The 22273-nt window shown below is 37.3% G+C and overlaps 1 protein-coding gene across 1 annotated transcript in view; it reads left to right on the plus strand.

Moving 5' to 3' along the window:
- LOC132560348 (vacuolar protein sorting-associated protein 41 homolog) overlaps positions 1-21823 on the plus strand; it is a 56789-nt gene extending 34966 nt beyond the window's left edge. The window contains exons 19-27 of the mRNA XM_060225019.1: positions 2232-2370; positions 2491-2541; positions 4086-4278; positions 7118-7258; positions 11676-11812; positions 13406-13505; positions 18591-18635; positions 19088-19167; positions 20098-21823. Coding sequence (XP_060081002.1) covers positions 2232-2370; positions 2491-2541; positions 4086-4278; positions 7118-7258; positions 11676-11812; positions 13406-13505; positions 18591-18635; positions 19088-19167; positions 20098-20172 — 961 coding nt within the window. The 3' untranslated portion in view covers positions 20173-21823. The remainder of the gene's footprint in view (positions 1-2231; positions 2371-2490; positions 2542-4085; positions 4279-7117; positions 7259-11675; positions 11813-13405; positions 13506-18590; positions 18636-19087; positions 19168-20097) is intronic.
- Positions 21824-22273: the final 450 nt, after the last annotated feature.

The following is a 22273-nucleotide window of genomic DNA, read 5'->3' on the forward strand; positions in this document are numbered from 1 at the left end:
GATATTGGTATGTACTGATATTGGTCCTGTAGTGTACTGATATTGGTCCTGAAGTGTACTGATATTGGTCCTCTAGTGTACTGATATTGGTCCTGAAGTGTACTGATATTGATATGTACTGATATTGGTATATACTGATATTGGTCCTGTACTGTACTGATAGTGGTCCTGTAGTGTACTGATATTGGTCCTGTAATGTACTGATATTGATATATACTGATATTGGTCCTGTAGTGTACTGATATTGGTCCTGTAGTGTACTGATAGTGGCCCTGTAGTTTACTGATATTGGTCCTGTAGAGTATTGATATTAATATATACTGATATTGATCCTGTAGTGTACTGATATTGGTCCTGTAGTGTACTGATAGTGGTCCTGTAGTGTACTGATATTGGTCCTCTAGTGTACTGATATTGGTCCTCTAGTGTACTGATATTGATCCTGTAGTGTACTGTTATTGATATATACTGATATTGGTCCTGTTGTGTACTGATATTGGTATGTACTGATATTGGTCCTGTAATGTACTGATATTGATATATACTGATATTGGTCCTGTTGTGTACTGATATTGGTATGTACTGATATTGGTCCTGTAGTGTACTGATATTGGTCCTGTAGTGTACTGATATTGGTCCTCTAGTGTACTGATATTGGTATGTACTGATATTGGTCCTGAAGTGTACTGATATTGATATGTACTGATATTGGTATGTACTGATATTGGTCCTGTAGTGTACTGATAGTGGTCCTGTAGTGTACTGATATTGGTATGTACTGCTATTGGTCCTGTAGTGTACTGATATTGGTCCTTTAGTGTACTGATATTGATCCTGTAGTGTACTGTTATTTGTCTGTACTGATATTGATATGTACTGGTATTGGTCCTGTAGTGTACTGATATTGGTATGTACTGCTATTGGTCCTGTAGTGTACTGATATTGGTCCTTTAGTGTACTGATATTGATCCTGTAGTGTACTGATATTGGTATGTACTTATATTGATATGTACTGAAATTGGTCCTGTAGTGTACTGATATTGATATGTACTGATATTGGTATGTACTGATATTGGTCCTGTAGTGTACTGATAGTGGTCCTGTAGTGTACTGATATTGGTCCTGTAATGTACTGATATTGATATATACTGATATTGGTCCTGTTGTTTACTGATATTGGTATGTACTGATATTGGTCCTGTAGTGTACTGATATTGATCCTGTAGTGTACTGATATTGGTCCTGTAGTGTACTGATATTGGTCCTGTAGTGTACTGATATTGGTCCTTTAGAGTACTGATATTGGTCCTGTACTGTACTGATATTGGTATGTACTGATATTGATCCTCTAGTGTACTGATATTGGTATATACTGATATTGGTCCTGTACTGTACTGATATTGGTATATACTGATATTGGTCCTGTACTGTACTGATATTGGTATGTACTGATATTGGTCCTGTAGTGTACTGATATTGGTCCTGTAGTGTACTGATATTGGTCCTGTAGTGTACTGATATTGATATATACTGATATTGGTCCTGTAGTGGACTGATAGTGGTCCTGTAGTGTACTGATATTGGTCCTGTAGTGTACTGATATTGGTCCTGTAGTGTACTGATATTGGTCCTGTAGTGTACTGATAGTGGTCCTGTAGTGTACTGATATTGGTATGTACTGATATTGGTCCTTTAGTGTACTGATATTGGTCCTGTAGTGTACTAATAGTGGACCTGTAGTGTACTGATAGTGGTCCTGTAATGTACTGATATTGGTATGTACTGATATTGGTCCTGTAGTGTACAGATATTGGTCCTTTAGTGTACTGATATTGGTCCTGTAGTGTACTGCTATTGGTCCTGTAGTGTACTGCTATTGGTCCTGTAGTGTACTGCTATTGGTCCTGTAGTGTACTGATAGTGGTCCTCTAGTGTGCTGATATTGAGAAGCTCAGTATGTTGATTTGAAACCTTTCAGTAACCACAGGGAAGGCCCTGGGTATTTGTGTATTTGTATTTTGCTGAGCAATTGAATTTCAGATTTGCAGAAATTGACTCCCTTACAAAGTTTTGTTTGTAAGCTACTTAGCAGTTGAGTGATTCAGGCTGACTGGACTTCACGTTATAGTTTAAAATCTTGAGCAAATGAATATCCCTTTAAACAAAGCATTTTGATGTTGCATTATATAATGTCATTTATCTTCAACCTTATGTGTTTATGTGTTTCACAGATTAAAACACAAGGATGTATTCCAGTTGATTTATAAACACGACCTTTTCGATTCCATCAGCGACAAAATTATTCATTTAATGGAGTTTGATTGTGAGCAGGCTGTTGCTATGCTGATTGGCAACATGAAGAAAATGTCGGTAAGTTCTTTGTGATTACAACCAACAGGCACAAGTAATTATTACTCTAATACATTGTTTGTTTGTGACCCACATCAAACATCACAGCCACACATTCTTAAAACAGTTTTGTTATTTCAGATTGACAACGTTGTGCAACAGTTAGAGAAAACTCCGCATAACTTATATGTGGTAAGTTGTAACATCCTTTTTAGCTCATCTTGCCGAAGGATGAGCTTTTGCTGTGGTGTAGCATCTGACCAAATGTTTTGATATTTTGCTAGTATGTTCCTAGGATGAAGCCCAGCCAAGTTTACTTAAAGAAATGACCTTGACCTATATTCTAGGTCACAGAAGTCAAATTTGTTAAAACTTTAAATTAATTTTTTTAGTACTATAATTGCTTATTTTTACAAATTTAACTTTCTTGTACACATTGATTCATTTCTGGCAATCTAAAATTAGTACAAATAACGTTCATCAGTAACATACTGCTACTAAGTTAGTATACTACATGACTTCTAGCCTTCTGACTTTGTGTTTCTTCATTTATGTAGTGAATTTCATACACACTTTGTTTTGAGTTTGTCAAATGAATTTGAAAAAATTGTATCAGGTGAGTGCTGCAAGTTTCTAATTTGGCAGTATATATTATCACCACTTCCTGTTGAAATTAAGCATTTAAATTTCAAGATAGTATATGGAGAGTGAATAGATACTCTAAGGAGGACAATCATTGCCAATTAATCTTGGGTTTGTGGGTACCGTAATGTTCCATTTAAAAAGGTTTGCTTTTCGTCCATTCCTTTATCCTGTAACCCTCTTGAACCGTTCGAGAGACACAATTGAAGGACTACAGAAGGTGAAGAAAAATGCTTTTTATTTCCGGTAAGCTTACAAAACTCTCTCGCTCCCGTACCTGCCCTGGTCCCAGGCCTCGTGACACCAGTCCGTCCAATACGCTGTCTAGTGACCGGAGTGAGGAACGACCTTATCCCCTCCTATTTATGTCTAATGCCTACATGACTGTCAAATTTGATGGGTGACCCCAGTTGACCAAGGCTGTCAAACTATTACTTATTTTGAATTGAATCCCAGACATTCTGGAGCCAAAACAGTCGAAAACAAATACAAAGCCTTCAATTCGGCCACACACGCCAAGGTCCGGTCTCCCAGTGTAAACAAAAGACTTTCAAAAATTATGTCACATAAACATTTGTCAGCGTTTTAGGTATTAACTATTGCACAGTTTGTGCACCTGCCTCAGCAGCAGCAGTACAGCGTAGTAAAGTGACCTTAATATATGTCCCCCACAGAACAATGACTGTGTGTCAGAACATATAACTAAAACAGATAATTCTGCTTAATAATTAAATATTATAAACATCAACTCAGTAATAGAACCAAAACAGATAATACTGCCTAATATGTAAAGCAAGGGCAGATAACCTTGCATAGGGTTACAATCCTTCTATCCTTCCGTCCATCCATCCTGCTATTTTGTTTTATCTCTATCTTTTCCTGTCACTGGAACTTCATTCTAGGAGTATGGATGCACCTTATTGGGACAGTTTGTCATATATCAAAAGTAGGTCACTGTGACATACATTGTAACTTTTTGACCTACATCAACAGAATTAGGTCAGAGTGACATACTTCCTCACAGAAGGTCAAGAACATAACATTCATAAACTTATTAATGGTCAAATATCTAATAGACTTTGTTTTGATACCAGTACTTGGACAAGCTGTTCCAGAAAGATCCCCAGCTCTGTCAAAAGTACCACGGCAAACAAGTGAGATTGTATGCAGAGTTTGACAGGCCTCGTCTGCTGTCCTTTTTACGAAGTAGCAATCATTACCCCCTCCAGATGGCACTGGAGGAATGTGAGATGAGGGATTTCATTCCAGAACAAGTGTTTTTATTGGGTAAGAAATATTTGAAGATACACCAAATGTACGATGTTTCACCATCAAATGTAGAGTTAACTGTCAATATTAGAAATTGTTCCCTTTTACTGAAAGTGATAAAATGAATGATTCCAAGTGCCTTTTAATTGTCACATGTGACCAACCATGTGTCACATGAGTTCTGGTGTATTTCATCTCAGGCCTTCTAGTCACATGAGTTCTGGTGTATTTCATCGTAGGCCTTCTAGTCACATAAATCATAGGCCTTCTAGTCACATGGGTGCTAGTGTGTTTCATCGTAGGCCTTCTAGTCACATGAGTGCTAGTGTATTCCATCATAGGCCTTCTAGTCACATGAGTGCTAGTGTATTTCATCGTAGGCCTTCTAGTCACATAAGTGCTAGTGTATTCCATCGTAGGCCTTCTAGTCACATGGGTGCTAGTGTATTTCATCCAAGGCATTCTAGTCACATAAATCGTAGGCCTTCTATTCACATGGGTGCTAGTGTGTTTCATTGTAGGCCTTTTAGTCATATGAGTGCTAGTGTATTTCATCCTAGGCCTTCTAGTCACATGGGTGCTAATGTGTTTCATCGTAGGCCTTCTAGTCACATGAGTGCTAGTGTATTTCATCCTAGGCATTCTAGTCACATGGGTGCTAGTGTATTTCCTCCTAGGCATTCTAGTCACATGAGTTCTGGTGTATTCCATCGTAGGCCTTCTAGTCACATGATTGCTAGTGTATTCCATTGTAGGCCTTCTAGTCACATGAGTGCTAATGTATCCCATCATAGGCCTTCTAGTCACATGAGTGCTAGTGTATTTCATCGTAGGCCTTCTAGTCACATGAGTGCTAGTGTATTTTATCATAGGCCTTCTAGTCACATGGATGCTAGTGTATTTCATCGTAGGCCTTCTAGTCACATGAGTGCTAGTGTATTTCATCGTAGGCCTTCTAGTCACATGGATGCTAGTGTCCAAGGCATTTTCACATAAATCGTAGGCCTTCTAGTCATGGGTGCAGTGTGATGCTAGTGTATTTCATCCTAGGCATTCTAGTCACACTAGTGTATTTCCTCCTAGGCATTCTAGTCACGTTAGTGCCTTCTAGTCACATGGGTGCTAGTGTGTTTCATCTAGGTAATCCTTCTAGTCACATGGGTCACATGAGTGTTTATTTCATCCTAGGCATTCTAGTCACATGGGTGCTAGTGTATTTCCTCCTAGGCATTCTAGTCACATGAGTTCTGGTGTATTCCATCGTAGGCCTTCTAGTCACATGAGTGCTAGTGTATTCCATCGTAGGCCTTCTAGTCACATGAGTGCTAGTGTATTCCATCGTAGGCCTTCTAGTCACATGATTGCTAGTGTATTCCATTGTAGGCCTTCTAGTCACATGAGTGCTAGTGTATCCCATCATAGGCCTTCTAGTCACATGAGTGCTAGTGTATTTCATCGTAGGCCTTCTAGTCACATGAGTGCTAGTGTATTTTATCATAGGCCTTCTAGTCACATGGATGCTAGTGTATTTCATCGTAGGCCTTCTAGTCACATGAGTGCTAGTGTATTTCATCGTAGGCCTTCTAGTCACATGGATGCTAGTGTATTTCATCCAAGGCATTCTAGTCACATAAATCGTAGGCCTTCTAGTCACATGGGTGCTAGTGTGTTTCATCGTAATCCTTCTAGTCACATGGGTGATAGTTTATTTCATCCTAGGCATTCTAGTCACATGGGTGCTAGTGTATTTCCTCCTAGGCATTCTAGTCACATGAGTTCTGGTGTATTCCATCGTAGGCCTTCTAGTCACATGAGTGCTAGTGTATTCCATCGTAGGCCTTCTAGTCACATGAGTGCTAGTGTATTCCATCGTAGGCCTTCTAGTCACATGATTGCTAGTGTATTCCATTGTAGGCCTTCTAGTCACATGAGTGCTAGTGTATCCCATCATAGGCCTTCTAGTCACATGAGTGCTAGTGTATTTCATCGTAGGCCTTCTAGTCACATGAGTGCTAGTGTATTTTATCATAGGCCTTCTAGTCACATGGATGCTAGTGTATTTCATCGTAGGCCTTCTAGTCACATGAGTGCTAGTGTATTTCATCGTAGGCCTTCTAGTCACATGGATGCTAGTGTATTTCATCCAAGGCATTCTAGTCACATAAATCGTAGGCCTTCTAGTCACATGGGTGCTAGTGTGTTTCATCGTAATCCTTCTAGTCACATGGGTGATAGTTTATTTCATCCTAGGCATTCTAGTCACATGGGTGCTAGTGTATTTCCTCCTAGGCATTCTAGTCACATGAGTTCTGGTGTATTCCATCGTAGGCCTTCTAGTCACATGAGTGCTAGTGTATTCCATCGTAGGCCTTCTAGTCACATGAGTGCTAGTGTATTCCATCGTAGGCCTTCTAGTCACATGATTGCTAGTGTATTCCATTGTAGGCCTTCTAGTCACATGAGTGCTAGTGTATCCCATCATAGGCCTTCTAGTCACATGAGTGCTAGTGTATTTCATCGTAGGCCTTCTAGTCACATGAGTGCTAGTGTATTTTATCATAGGCCTTCTAGTCACATGGATGCTAGTGTATTTCATCGTAGGCCTTCTTGTCACATGAGTGCTAGTGTATTCCATCGTAGTCCTTCTAGTCACATAAGTGCTAGTGTATTTCATCGTAGGCCTTCTAGTCACATGGATGCTAGTGTATTTCATCCAAGGCATTCTAGTCACATAAATCGTAATCCTTCTAGTCACATGGGTGATAGTTTATTTCATCCTAGGTATTCTAGTCACATGAGTTCTGGTGTAATTCACTGTAGTTAATTCAATCAGAGAAGATACATTTTGTGTTTCCAGGTCGAATGGGTAACATTAAGCAGGCATTAGAATTGATAACATCACGACTTGAGGATGTGAACCAGGCAATTGAATTCTGTAAAGACCAGAACGAAGAGGAATTGTGGGAGGATCTGATCCAGTATAGTATAGACAAACCTAGTAAGTATTTTGTCTCCGACCCGGACCCAAGGTCTGAGACTAAAGAACTGAGAGTATCTAATTCAGTATAGTATAGACAAACCTAATAAGTATTTTTTCATCCCCAACCTGGACCCAAGGTCTGAGACTAAAGAACTTGGAGGATCTGACATTAATTTATGTGCCATCAGTAGATTTGGCATTGATGGACATGATATTAAACCAGTGTGACTATAACTGTTATGATATAAACATATGTGATATTAGCCTATACTACATGAAATGATTAAATAATGACATTAAGTGACGTGATATTACCAAACTTGACGTTTATTGACATGCCGTTATATAACATGACATTTTGAATCACAACATGACCAATAACTGATGTGACATTAATAGTACGACATGAACAAACATTTACTGGTTTTTACAGTGTAACAGTTAGACATACAGTATTCTCCATTTACTATTTTGTACAGTGTAACAGTTTAACATACAGTATTCTCCATTTACTATTTTGTACAGTGTAACAGTTTTACATACAGTATTCTCCATTTACTTTGTTTTACAGTGTAACAGTTTAACACACAGTATTCTCCATTTACTTTGTTTTACAGTGTAACAGTTTAACATACAGTATTCTCCATTTACTACTTTGTACAGTGTAACAGTTTTACATACAGTATTCTCCATTTACTTAGCTTTACAGTGTAATAGTTTAACATACAGTATTCTCCATTTACTATTTTGTACAGTGTAACAGTTTAACATACAGTATTCTCCATTTACTTTGTTTTACAGTGTAACAGTTTAACATACAGTATTCTCCATTTACTACTTTGTACAGTGTAACAGTTTAACATACAGTATTCTCCATTTACTTTGTTTTACAGTGTAACAGTTTTACATACAGTATTCTCCATTTACTATTTTGTACAGTGTAACAGTTTAACATACAGTATTCTCCAATTACTATTTTGTACAGTGTAACAGTTTAACATACAGTATTCTCCATTTACTTTGTTTTACAGTGTAACAGTTTTACATACAGTATTCTCCATTTACTACTTTGTACAGTGTAACAGTTTAACATACAGTATTCTCCATTTACTTTGTTTTACAGTGTAACAGTTAAACATACAGTATTCTCTATTTACTTTGTTTTACAGTGTAACAGTTTAACATACAGTATTCTCCATTTTCTACTTTGTACAGTGTAACAGTTTAACATACAGTATTCTCCATTTACTACTTTGTACAGTGTAACAGTTTAACATACAGTATTCTCTATTTACTTTGTTTTACAGTGTAACAGTTTTACATATAGTATTCTCCATTTACTACTTTGTACAGTGTAACAGTTTAACATACAGTATTCTCCATTTACTACTTTGTACAGTGTAACAGTTTAACATACAGTATTCTCCATTTACTTTGTTTTACAGTGTAACAGTTTAACACACAGTATTCTCCATTTACTTTGTTTTACAGTGTAACAGTTTAACATACAGTATTCTCCATTTACTATTTTGTACAGTGTAACAGTTTAACATACAGTATTCTCCATTTACTGTTTTGTACAGTGTAACAGTTTAACATACAGTATTCTCCATTTACTATTATGTACTGTGTAACTGTTTTACATTATACAATTATGGACTTCGGTGCTGGTGAATATGATGTGATATGAACCTGAAAAAATTATATTGACCGAGGTGAAGCCGAGGTTAATATCATTTTTGTAGGTTCATATCACATCATATTTACCAGCACAGAAGTCCATAACTGTTTTATTATATGTTCAATAAGAACACAAAAGATAAACAAAGATTCTGACTTTATTGAATGCTTTAACATCCTGACAACTGTAACAGAGGCAAAATGTTCGCCGGCAGCCATCGCAACGTCTGTGATCATCTGACAGATTGCGTTCCGGTCTAACAGCGCATGCACTGCGACAAGCTGTAGGGAATTTCCATTTAGGCTATATTTAGAAATCGATATTCGCCGGAAAACCAGTCTTCATCAGTTTTTGAGAACTGATCACGTGTATAGGATCCAGCCAATGCGATTTCGAGAAAATTTCATGCATATAATAAACAGTATTCTCCATTTACTTTGTTTTACAGTGTAACAGTTTAACATACAGTATTCTCTATTTACTTTGTTTTACAGTGTAACAGTTTTACATACAGTATTCTCCATTTACTTTGTTTTACAGTGTAACAGTTTAACATACAGTATTCTCTATTTACTTTGTTTTACAGTGTAACAGTTTTACATACAGTATTCTCCATTTACTACTTTGTACAGTGTAACAGTTTAACATACAGTATTCTCCATTTACTTTGTTTTACAGTGTAACAGTTTAACATACAGTATTCTCTATTTACTATTTTGTACAGTGTAACAGTTTTACATACAGTATTCTCCATTAACTATTTTGTACAGTGTAACAGTTTAACATACAGTATTCTCCATTTACTATTTTGTACAGTGTAACAGTTTAACATACAGTATTCTCCATTTACTATTTTGTACAGTGTAACAGTTTAACATACAGTATTCTCCATTTACTTTGTTTTACAGTGTAACAGTTTTACATACAGTATTCTCCATTTACTATTTTGTACAGTGTAACAGTTTAACATACAGTATTCTCCATTTACTGTTTTGTACAGTGTAACAGTTTAACATACAGTATTCTCCATTTACTATTATGTACTGTGTAACTTTTTTACATTATACAATTATGGACTTCGGTGCTGGTGAATATGATGTGATATGAACCTGAAAAAATTATATTGACCGAGGTGAAGCCGAGTATTCTCCAATTACTATTTTGTACAGTGTAACAGTTTAACATACAGTATTCTCCATTTACTTTGTTTTACAGTGTAACAGTTTTACATACAGTATTCTCCATTTACTACTTTGTACAGTGTAACAGTTTAAAATACAGTTTTCTCCATTTACTTTGTTTTACAGTGTAACAGTTTTACATACAGTATTCTCCATTTACTATTTTGTACAGTGTAACAGTTTAACATACAGTATTCTCCATTTACTGTTTTGTACAGTGTAACAGTTTAACATACAGTATTCTCCATTTACTATTATGTACTGTGTAACTGTTTTACATTATACAGTTTATGTACTCCATTTACTATTATGTACTGGTAACTGTTTTACATTATACAATATGATGTGATATGAACCTGAAAAAATTATATTGACCGAGGTGAAGCCGAGGTTAATATCATTTTTGTAGGTTCATATTACATCATATTTACCAGCACAGAAGTCCACAACTGTTTTATTATATGTTCAATAAGAACACAAAAGATAAACAAAGATTCTGACTTTATTGAATGCTTTAACATCCTGACAACTGTAACAGAGGCAAAATGTTCGCCGGCAGCCATCGCAACGTCTGTGATCGTCTGACAGATTGCGTTCCGGTCTAACAGCGCATGCATTGCGACAAGCTGTAGGGAATTTCCATTTAGGCTATATTTAGAAATCGATATTCGCCGTAAAACCAGTCCTCATCAGTTTTTGAGAACTGATCACGTGTATAGGATCCAGCCAATGCGATTTCGAGAAAATTTCATGCATATAATAAACAGTATTCTCCATTTACTTTGTTTTACAGTGTAACAGTTTAACATACAGTATTCTCTATTTACTTTGTTTTACAGTGTAACAGTTTTACATACAGTATTCTCCATTTACTTTGTTTTACAGTGTAACAGTTTAACATACAGTATTCTCTATTTACTATTTTGTACAGTGTAACAGTTTAACATACAGTATTCTCTATTTACTTTGTTTTACAGTGTAACAGTTTTACATACAGTATTCTCCATTAACTATTTTGTACAGTGTAACAGTTTAACATACAGTATTCTCCATTTACTACTTTTTACAGTGTAACAGTTTAACATACAGTATTCTCTATTTACTTTGTTTTACAGTGTAACAGTTTTACATACAGTATTCTCCATTAACTATTTTGTACAGTGTAACAGTTTAACATACAGTATTCTTCATTTACTATTTTGTACAGTGTAACAGTTTAACATACAGTATTCTCCATTTACTATTTTGTACAGTGTAACAGTTTAACATACAGTATTCTCCATTTACTACTTTGTACAGTGTAACAGTTTAACACACAGTATTCTCCATTTACTACTTTGTACAGTGTAACAGTTTAACATACAGTATTCTCCATTTACTTTGTTTTACAGTGTAACAGTTTTACATACAGTATTCTCCATTTACTATTTTGTACAGTGTAACAGTTTAACATACAGTATTCTCCAATTACTATTTTGTACAGTGTAACAGTTTTACATACAGTATTCTCCATTTACTATTTTGTACTGTGTAACTGTTTTACATACAGTATTTTCCATTGATTTTTTTCCAGGTTTTATTAAAGGCCTGTTACAGAATATAGGAACACATGTAGACCCTATTATCCTTATTGCTAAGATACAGGAAGGCATGCACATTCCAGGTCTGAGGGATTCACTGGTCAAGATATTACAGGATTATAACTTACAGGTAAAATCTCATGTCTGCTCAATAGTTTGTCCTTCAAGTGTGAATAATTCATCAGTACCTTCCTGTCCCTTTCTTACCCACCCAGTGCCATGCTGCCCTGTTGGTAACATTGTTACCCTAATTTTGCCCCACCTAGTGTCATCCTGCCCAGTTGGTAACATTGTTACCTTAATTTTGTCCCACCCAGTGCCATGCTGCCCTGTTGGTAACATTGTTACCCTAATATTGCCCTACCTAGTGTCATCCTGCCATGATGGTAACATTGCTACCCTAATTTTGCCCCACCTAGTGTCATGCTGCCCTGATGGTAACATTGCTACTCTAATTTTGCCCCACCTAGTGTCATTCTGCCCTGTTGATAACATTGTTACCATAATTTTGTCCCACCCAGTGCCATGCTGCCCTGTTGGTAACATTGTTACCCTAATATTGCCCTACCTAGTTTCATCCTGCCATGATGGTAACATTGCTACCCTAATTATGCCCCACCTAGTGTCATGCTGCCCTGATGGTAACATTGCTACCCTAATTTTGCCCCACCTAGTGTCATCCTGCCCTGTTGATAACATTGTTACCCTAATTTTGTCCCACCCAGTGCCATGCTGCCCTGTTGGTAACATTGTTACCCTAATTTTGCCCTACCTAGTGTCATCCTGCCATGATGGTAACATTGCTACCCTAATTTTGCCCCACCCAGTGTCGTCCTGCCCTGTTGGTAACATTGCTACCCAAATTTTGCCAGCACCTAGTGTCGTCCTGCCCTGTTGGTAACATTGCTACCCTAATTTTGCCAGCACCTAGTGTCATCCTGCCCTGTTGGTAACATTGCAACCCTAATTTTCCCCCACCTAGTATCGTCCTGCCCTGTTGGTAACATTGCTACCCAAATTTTGCCCTACCTAGTGTCATCCTGCCCTGTTGGTAACATTGCTACCCTAATTTTGCCAGCACCTAGTGTCATTGCTTTTTCCACAAATGCCATGCTGTTTTTATACACATGTTTCTGCCCTATAAGTAGAACTCTCTATCCATTAGCCATTTAGATGAAATATCATATGTTGATTGAAAGAAAACAGCCACAAACATGCCACCTTCTGAGCAGTTTTAAAGTAAGAGAGAAGAAAATCTGAAATGTGAATCCTAATTTTGAAGACAATGCTAGATTTCTCCTAGAGGTAGGTTTTATTTGAGTTGGAATTGACCTTTATATCAATTCTAAATTTAGAAATGACAACTTTTGTCTTGGTATAAAAAGTTTAAACACAATAGTGCTATGGGAATACAGGAAAACCAAAGCATAGAAGGTTTTCCCGAGATGTACATTGCACTGCAAAATTCCAGCTTTTCAATCATCACAAAGTTATGTGATTTTGTGTGTGTTACAGATGTCACTCAGAGAAACACAACAGAGATATGTGATTTTGTGTGTGTGTTGCAGATGTCACTCAGAGAAACTCAACAGAGATATGTGATTTTGTGTGTGTTACAGATGTCACTGAGAGAAACACAACAGAGATATGTGATTTTGTGTGTGTTACAGATGTCACTGAGAGAAACACAACAGAGATATGTGATTTTGTGTGTCTGTTACAGATGTCACTCAGAGAGGGTTGTAAAAGGATATTGGTAGCAGACAGTTTCAATCTGATGGATCGACTTGTGAAAACACACAAAAGAGGAATCTCTGTTAGCAGTAAGTCTCCTAATGACAACCACATAGGGGTAAAGTGTTCTGTTATTATTTCTATCCCCTAGTGACACCCACAGGGGGGATATAGTGTTCTGTTATTATTTCTATCCCCTAGTGACACCCACAGGGGGGAAATAGTGTTCTGTTATTATTTCTATCCCCTAGTGACAACCATTGTTATTATTTCTATCCCCTAGTGACAACCACAGAGGGGATATAGTGTTCTGTTATTATTTCTATCCCCTAGTGACAACCACAGAGGGGATATAGTGTTCTGTTATTATTTCTATCCCCTGGTGACAACCATTGTTATTATTTCTATCCCCTGGTGACAACCACAGAGGGGATATAGTGTTCTGTTATTATTTCTATCCCCTAGTGACACCCACAGGGGGGAAATAGTGTTCTGTTATTATTTCTATCCCCTAGTGACAACCCACAGTGACAACCACAGAGGGGATATAGTGTTCTGTTATTATTTCTATCCCCTAGTGACAACCACAGAGGGGATATAGTGTTCTGTTATTATTTCTATCCCCTAGTGACAACCACAGAGGGGATATAGTGTTCTGTTATTATTTCTATCCCCTAGTGACAACCACAGAGGGGATATAGTGTTCTGTTATTATTTCTATCCCCTAGTGACAACCACAGAGGAGATATAGTGTTCTGATATCCCCTAGTGACAACCACAGAGGGGTTCTGTGACAACCACAGAGGGGATATTATTTCTATCCCCTAGTGACAACCACAGAGGGGATATAGTGTTCTGTTATTATTTCTATCCCCTAGTGACAACCACAGAGGGGATATAGTGTTCTGTTATTATTTCTATCCCCTGGTGACAACCACAGAGGGGATATAGTGTTCTGTTATTATTTCTATCCCCTGGTGACAACCACAGAGGGGATATAGTGTTCTGTTATTATTTCTATCCCCTAGTGACAACCACAGAGGGGATATACAGTTCTTTATATACCTTTATATGTTCACTTTTTATCACCAATCTAACGACTTCATTTCTCAACTGATTTTAATTAAACTTCATGTATTAGTCAAGTTTCATTATATCGTGAATGTTTCAGCATGCCAGAGTTAAAATTGAGGTCACCATTACTATTTATAGAAAAGTTTGGATGTAACAAAACTTTGTATCATTTGCAATTCTTTGTTATTTCATATTATTTTTTTCAAAAACAATAAATATGGACATTCAGGTTTAAACTTATTTCTTACTATATTACTGAAAGAATTTTACAATAGAAATACAAATGAATAACACAATAATATATAACAATAGGTGGATAGGGGCATTAAGAATAGGTGGATAGGGGCATTAAGAATAGGTGGATAGGGGCATTAAGAATAGGTGGATAGGAGCATTAAGAATAGGTGGATAGGGACATTAAGAATAGGTGGATAAGGACATTAAGAATAGGTGGATAGGGGCATTAAGAATAGGTGGATAGGGACATTAAGAATAGGTGGATAGGAGCATTAAGAATAGGTGGATAGGGACATTAAGAATAGGTGGATAGGGACATTAAGAATAGTTGGATAGGGACATTAAGAATGTGTGGATAGGGACATTAAGAAAGGGTGGTAGGGGCATTAAGAAAAGGTGAATAGGAGCATTAAGAAAGGGTGGTAGGGGCATTAAGAAAAGGTGGATAGGGACATTAAGAATAGGTGGATAGGGACATTTAGAATAGGTGGATAGGGGCATTACGAATAGGTGGATAGTGGCATTAAGAAAAGGTGGATAGGGGCATTAAGAATAGGTGGATAGCGACATTAAGAATACGTGGATAGGGACATTAAGAAAGGGTGGTAGGGGCATTAAGAAAAGGTGGATAGGGACATTAAGAATAGGTGGAGAGGGACATTAAGAAAAGGTGGATAGGACATTACGAATAGGTGGATAGTGGCATTAAGAAAAGGTGGATAGGGGCATTAAGAATACGTGGATAGGGGCATTAAGAATAGGTGGATAGGGACATTAAGAATAGGTTGGTAGGTACATTAAGAATAGGTGGATAGGGGCATTAAGAATAGGTGGATAGGGACATTAAGAATAGGTGGATAGGGGCATTAAGAATGGGTGGATAGGGACATTAAGAAAGGGTGGTAGGGGCATTAAGAATAGGTGGATAGGGACATTAAGAAAAGGTGGATAGGGACATTAAGAATAGGTGGATACGGATATTAAGAAAAGGTGGATAGGGGCATTAATAATAGGTGGATAGGGACATTGAGAATAGGTGGATAGGGGCATTAAGAATAGGTGGATAGGGGCATTAAGAATAGGTGGATAGGGACATTAAGAATAGGTGGATAGGGACATTAAGAATAGGTGGATAGGGGCATTAAGAATAGGTGGATAGGGACATTAAGAATAGGTGGATAGGGACATTAAGAATAGGTGGATAGGGACATTAAGAAAGGGTGGTAGGGGCATTAAGAAAAGGTGGATAGGGACATTAAGAAAGGGTGGTAGGGGCATTAAGAAAAGGTGGATAGGGACATTAAGAATAGGTGGATAGGGACATTAAGAGAAGGTGGATAGGGGCATTACGAATAGGTGGATAGTGGCATTAAGAAAAGGTGGATGGGGCATTAAGAATACGTGGATAGGGGCATTAAGAATAGGTGGATAGCAACATTAAGAATATGTGGATAGGGACATTAAGAAAGGGTGGTAGGGGCATTAAGAAAAGGTGGATAGGGACATTAAGAATAGGTGGAGAGGGACATTAAGAAAAGGTGGATAGGGCATTACGAATAGGTGGATAGTGGCATTAAGAAAAGGTGGATAGGGGCATTAAGAATACGTGGATAGGGGCATTAAGAATAGGTGGATAGGGACATTAAGAATAGGTTGGGGACATTAAGAATAGGTGGATAGGGGCATTAAGAATAGGTGGATAGGGACATTAAGAATAGGTGGATAGGGGCATTAAGAATAAGGGTAGATAGGGACATTAAGAAAGGGTGTTAGGGGCATTAAGAATAGGTGGATAGGGAATTAGGTGACATTAAGAATAGGTGGATACGGATATTAAGAAAAGGTGGATAGGGGCATTAAGAATAGGTGGATAGGGACATTAAGAATAGGTGGATAGGGGCATTAAGAATAGGTGGATAGGGACATTAAGAATAGGTGGATAGGGGCATTAAGAATAGGTGGATAGGGATATTAAGAAAAGGTGGATAGGGGCATTAAGAATAGGTGGATAGGGACATTAAGAATAGGTGGATAGGGGCATTAAGAATAGGTGGATAGGGACATTAAGAATAGGTGGATAGGGACATTAAGAATGGGTGGATAGGGACATTAAGAATGGGTGGATAGGGACATTAAGAAAGGGTGGTAGGGGCATTAAGAATAGGTGGATAGGGGCATTAAGAATAGGTGGATAGGGGCATTAAGAATAGGTGGATAGGGGCATTAAGAATAGGTGGATAGGAGCATTAAGAATAGGTGGATAGGGACATTAAGAATACGTGGAAAGGGACATTAAGAAAGGGTGGTAGGGGCATTAAGAAAAGGTGGATAGGGACATTAAGAATAGGTGGATAGGGACATTAAGAATAGGTGGATAGGGGCATTAAAAATAGGTGGAAAGGGACAATAAGAATAGGTGGATAGAGACATTAAGAATAGGTGGATAGGGACATTAAGAATAGGTGGATAGGGGCATTAAGAATAGGTGGATAGGAGCATTAAGAATAGGTGGATAGGGACATTAAGAATAGGTGGATAGGGGCATTAAGAATGGATGGATAGGGACATTAAGAATGGGTGGATAGGGACATTAAGAAAGGGTGGTAGGGGCATTAAGAATAGGTGGATAGGGACATTAAGAAAAGGTGGATAGGGGCATTAAGAATAGGTGTATAGGGACATTAAGAATAGGTGGATAGGGGCATTAAGAATAGGTGGATAGGGACATTAAGAATAGGTGGATAGGGGCATTAAGAATTGGTGGATACGGACATTAAGAAAAGGTGGATAGGGGCATTAAGAATAGGTGGATAGGGACATTAAGAATAGGGGCATTAAGAATAGGTGGATAGGGACATTAAGAATAGGTGGATAGGGACATTAAGAGAAGGTGGATAGGGGCATTAAGAATAGGTGGATAGGGACATTAAGAATAGGTGGATAGGGGCATTAAGAATAGGTGGATAGGGGCATTATGAATAGGTGGATAGGGACATTAAGAATAGGGGCATTAAGAATAGGTGGATAGGGACATTAAGAATAGGTGGATAGGGACATTAAGAATAGTTGGATAGGGGCATTAAGAATAGGTGGATAGGGACATTAAGAATGGGTGGATAGGGACATTAAGAAAGGGTGGTAGGGGCATTAAGAAAAGGTGGATAGGGACATTAAGAAAGGGTGGTAGGGGCATTAAGAAAAGGTGGATAGGGAAATTAAGAATAGGTGGATAGGGGCATTAAGAATAGGTGGATAGGGGCATTACGAATAGGTGGATAGTGGCATTAAGAAAAGGTGGATAGGGGCATTAAGAATACGTGGATAGGGGCATTAAGAATAGGTGGATAGGGACATTAAGAATAGGTGGATAGGGGCATTAAGAATAGGTGGATAGGGGCATTAAGAATAGGTGGATAGGGACATTAAGAATAGGTGGATAGGGGCATTAAGAATACGTGGATAGGGACATTAAGAATACGTGGATAGGGACATTAAGAAAGGGAGGTAGGGGCATTAAGAAAAGGTGGATAGGGACATTAAGAATAGGTGGATAGGGACATTAAGAAAAGGTGGATAGGGCATTACGAATAGGTGGATAGTGGCATTAAGAAAAGGTGGATAGGGGCATTAAGAAAAGATGGATAGGGACATTAAGAATAGGTGGATAGGGACATTAAGAATAGGTTAGTAGAGACATTAAGAATAGATGGATAGGGGCATTAAGAATATGAGGGTGATTAGGAATAATTGGGGAGGTTATGTAGACAGTTTCATAATGTACTGGTAATGAGGTTAATTAGGAATAGTTAGGAGGGCCTTTAAATTTTTTCAGATTTTGTACTATTCACTTTGATTACCTACAGGTAGCCAGATGTGTCATACATGTCAGCAAGCTGTCATAGTCACAGGTAAGTGTCCTCTGTCTTAGTCACAGGTAAGTGTCCTCTGTCTTAGTCACAGGTAAGTGTCCTCTGTCATAGTCACAGGTAAGTGTCCTCTGTCATAGTCACAGGTAAGTGTCCTCTGTCATAGTCACAAGTTGTTTGGCGTGACTTGAAGTGGACGAAGTTTTGTATAAAAGGTTAACCTGACCTAAAATGGGACCTAGGGACAGAGCACTACATGATGGCTTACGGTAAATCTTCCCTTCTTAGAAATTCTTTGTGATACAATGAAACAGGTCATTGAGCCTTTGTAAGTGATACAAACCATGTAGACCTATTGTTTTGTTCTATAATTATTTTATTCTGTTTCAAATAAACTGTGTTATTGGTTTTACTCTCGACTGATATTGATGTATTTCCTGTTTGCGCATCTAAATTTTTAATATATTATTTTCATATTTGACCTATTGTTTCAGATCTCCGTTACGCAAGTAATGCAGTGGTGTTTTTCTGTCGTCATGTTTTCCATGAAGATTGCCTACCAGCCCATTCTATGGTAAGATTCTAATCTACTATTAAACGGTGGTCTGTTCAAGCTGCTCTACATCTGTTGTCCATCCTTTAACAATTTTTGTTATTGCTATTTCTTGAGAATTGCTGGATAGAACTTTCTCAAATTTCATATGTAAGTTTTCCGTGGTCCCTAGTTGTGACTGTTTGATTTTGGGACTGATAAAATGTGCATCCATAAAAAATTTAACATTTGATTTCTTCTCAAAAACTCCTGATCCATAAAAGTGGGATGGGGGTATATAATAATCTTACTATTTATCCTCAACCTAGTAAAATTGGGGTGGGGTATATAATAATCTTACTATTTATCCTCAACCTAGTAAAATTGGGATGGGGGTATATACTAATCTTACTATTTATCCTCAACCTAGTAAAATTGGGATTGGGGTTGAAAGTAATCTCACCTGCCACCCCAACCTTGTCAAAAATCATTATTATACTCCCAACATACTTAGTTTATAGTAATTTCAAAAATTTCTAAACCTAGTCATGGGTGAGGAGTATAAATTATCCTCACTGTTATACCCCTAAACCTAGTAAGGGGTGAGGAGTATAAATTATTCTGTTTTACCGCTAAACCTAGTCATGGGTGAGGAGTATAAATTATCCTCACTTTTATACCCCTAAACCTAGTAAGGGATGAGGAGGGAATATAAAGTATTCTTACTATTATCCTTGGATGAGGAGGATTTTTGTCTGTGAAATATTGTGAACTGTTTTAATCATTCAATATTGTTCCTACAACTACTATGTACTATGTAAATATTATGTACACGTTTATATCATATATAGGCCTTTATTGTCAGATGAATGTTAAGACCAAGGGACTGATTTTAGGGTAGTCCCAAATTGTAAATTCATATGAGACAATGTAGGAGCTTTAAAGATTTTTTTTTTTCATATTTTTTCACAGGAGTGTTGCCCAATATGTAGCAGTGCCCCAAAACGAGGACCTGGAACCAAGGGTTTAGGGACCTCTAATATTTGAAGTGATGGAAATGTAAACAGTGTTCTAAATATCTGATAAATGTGCTGTATATATGATAAATGTGCTGTGCTGGATATCTGATAAGTGTGCTGGATAGCTGATAAATGTGCTGGATATCTGATAAATGTTCTGGATATCTGATAAGTATGTTGGATATCTGATAAGTATGTTGGATATCTGATAAGTGTGCTGGATATCTTATAAGTGTGCTTGATATCTGATAAATGTTCTGGATATCTGATAAGTGTGCTGGATATCTGATAAATGCTCTGGATATCTGATAAGTATGTTTGATATCTGATAAGTATGTTTGATATCTGATAAATGTGTTGGATATCTGATAAGTGTGTTGGATATCTGATTAGTGTGTTTGATATCTGGTAAGTGTGCTGGATATATGATAAGTCTGCTGGATATCTGATAAGTGTTCTGGATATCTGATAAATGTTCTGGATATCTGATTAGTGTGTTTGATATCTGATAAATGTTCTGGATATCTGATAAGTATGTTGGATATCTGATAAGTGTGCTGGATATCTTATACGTGTGCTTGATATCTGATAAATGTACTGGATATCTGATAAGTGTGCTGGATATCTGATAAATGTTCTGGATATCTGATAAGTATGTTTGATATCTGATAAGTGTGTTGGATATCTGATTAGTGTGTTCGATATCTGGTAAGTGTGCTGGATATATGATAAGTATGTTTGATATCTGATAAGTATGTTTGATATCTGATAAGTGTGTTGGATATCTGATTAGTGTGTTCGATATCTGATAAGTGTTCTGGATATCTGGTAAGTGTGCTGGATATATGATAAATGTTCTGGATATCTGATTAGTGTGTTTGATATCTGATAAGTGTTCTGGATATCTGATAAATGTTCTGGATATCTGATTAGTGTGTTTGATATCTGATAAATGTTCTGGATATCTGATAAGTGTTCTGTATATCTGATAAATGTTCTGGATATCTGATTAGTGTGCTGGATATCTGATAAATGTTCTGGATATCTTATAAGTGTGCTTGATATCTGATAAATGTTCTGGATATCTGATAAGTGTGCTGGATATCTTATAAATGTTCTGGATATCTGATTAGTGTGTTTGATATCTGATAAGTGTTCTGGATATCTGATAAATGTTCTGGATATCTGATTAGTGTGTTTGATATCTGATAAGTGTTCTGGATATCTGATAAATGTTCTGGATATCTGATTAGTGTGCTGGATATCTGATAAATGTTCTTGATATCTGATAAGTATGTTTGATATCTGATAAGTGTGTTGGATATCAGATAAATGTGCTGGATATCTGATAAGTGTGCTGGATATCTTATAAATAGTCAAGGTATCTGATAAGTATGTTGGATATCTGATAAGTATGTTGGATATCTGATAAGTATGTTGGATATCTGATAAGTGTGCTGGATAAATGTTCTGGATATCTACTAAATGTTCTGGATGTCTGATATGTTGGATATCTGTCACATGTTGTGGACATCTATCAAGGATGCTGAAAGTCAGACAATTTTTTTGTAAGAGACCTTCTCCTGAATCAAATGACTCATTGTGTTTGAAATCTGAAGCTGGAGGGATTTACATTTTACTGAAGCAGATACTGTTGTATTGTTTACAGTTTAAAAACATACCATGTTTTTTATTTATCATCAGAGAAGAACCTTATTTATAGTGTATCCGCCAAGTACCGTAGCTCCATACAAATATGCTCTCTTAAATCGAGGGACCCTACTTCAATCAAATCATTTGCCCCACAGTGTATAATAAGCATGGATGGTTCTACCTGTACGTTGACCATGTCCTGAACCTGGGAAAGAACAGAATCCCATTTCATCCAACCTTGTCCTCGCCACCATATTGAGCATTTTCTATGGTCTAAACCAAGGTGACGACCGCCAGGCCTGCTTGCAGCATAAAAGCAGGCTCGTTTGACGATTGAAGAGCCCACTATGTAAATGCTGCGACGTGGGGTCCCAGAAATCTTAAGGCTATAATTAGCCTGTGTCAAAAAATAAATTGAACTGCAAATTCACATGAACAATGACAACAGAAGCAAGGAGAACACCACTGCTTAAGCA

This window comes from Ylistrum balloti, unplaced genomic scaffold (genome assembly GCF_031769215.1).
Source record: "Ylistrum balloti isolate Yb309-2 unplaced genomic scaffold, AGI_CSIRO_Ybal_v1 Utg371052, whole genome shotgun sequence".
In the NCBI taxonomy this organism is placed as follows: Eukaryota; Metazoa; Mollusca; class Bivalvia; order Pectinida; family Pectinidae; genus Ylistrum; species Ylistrum balloti.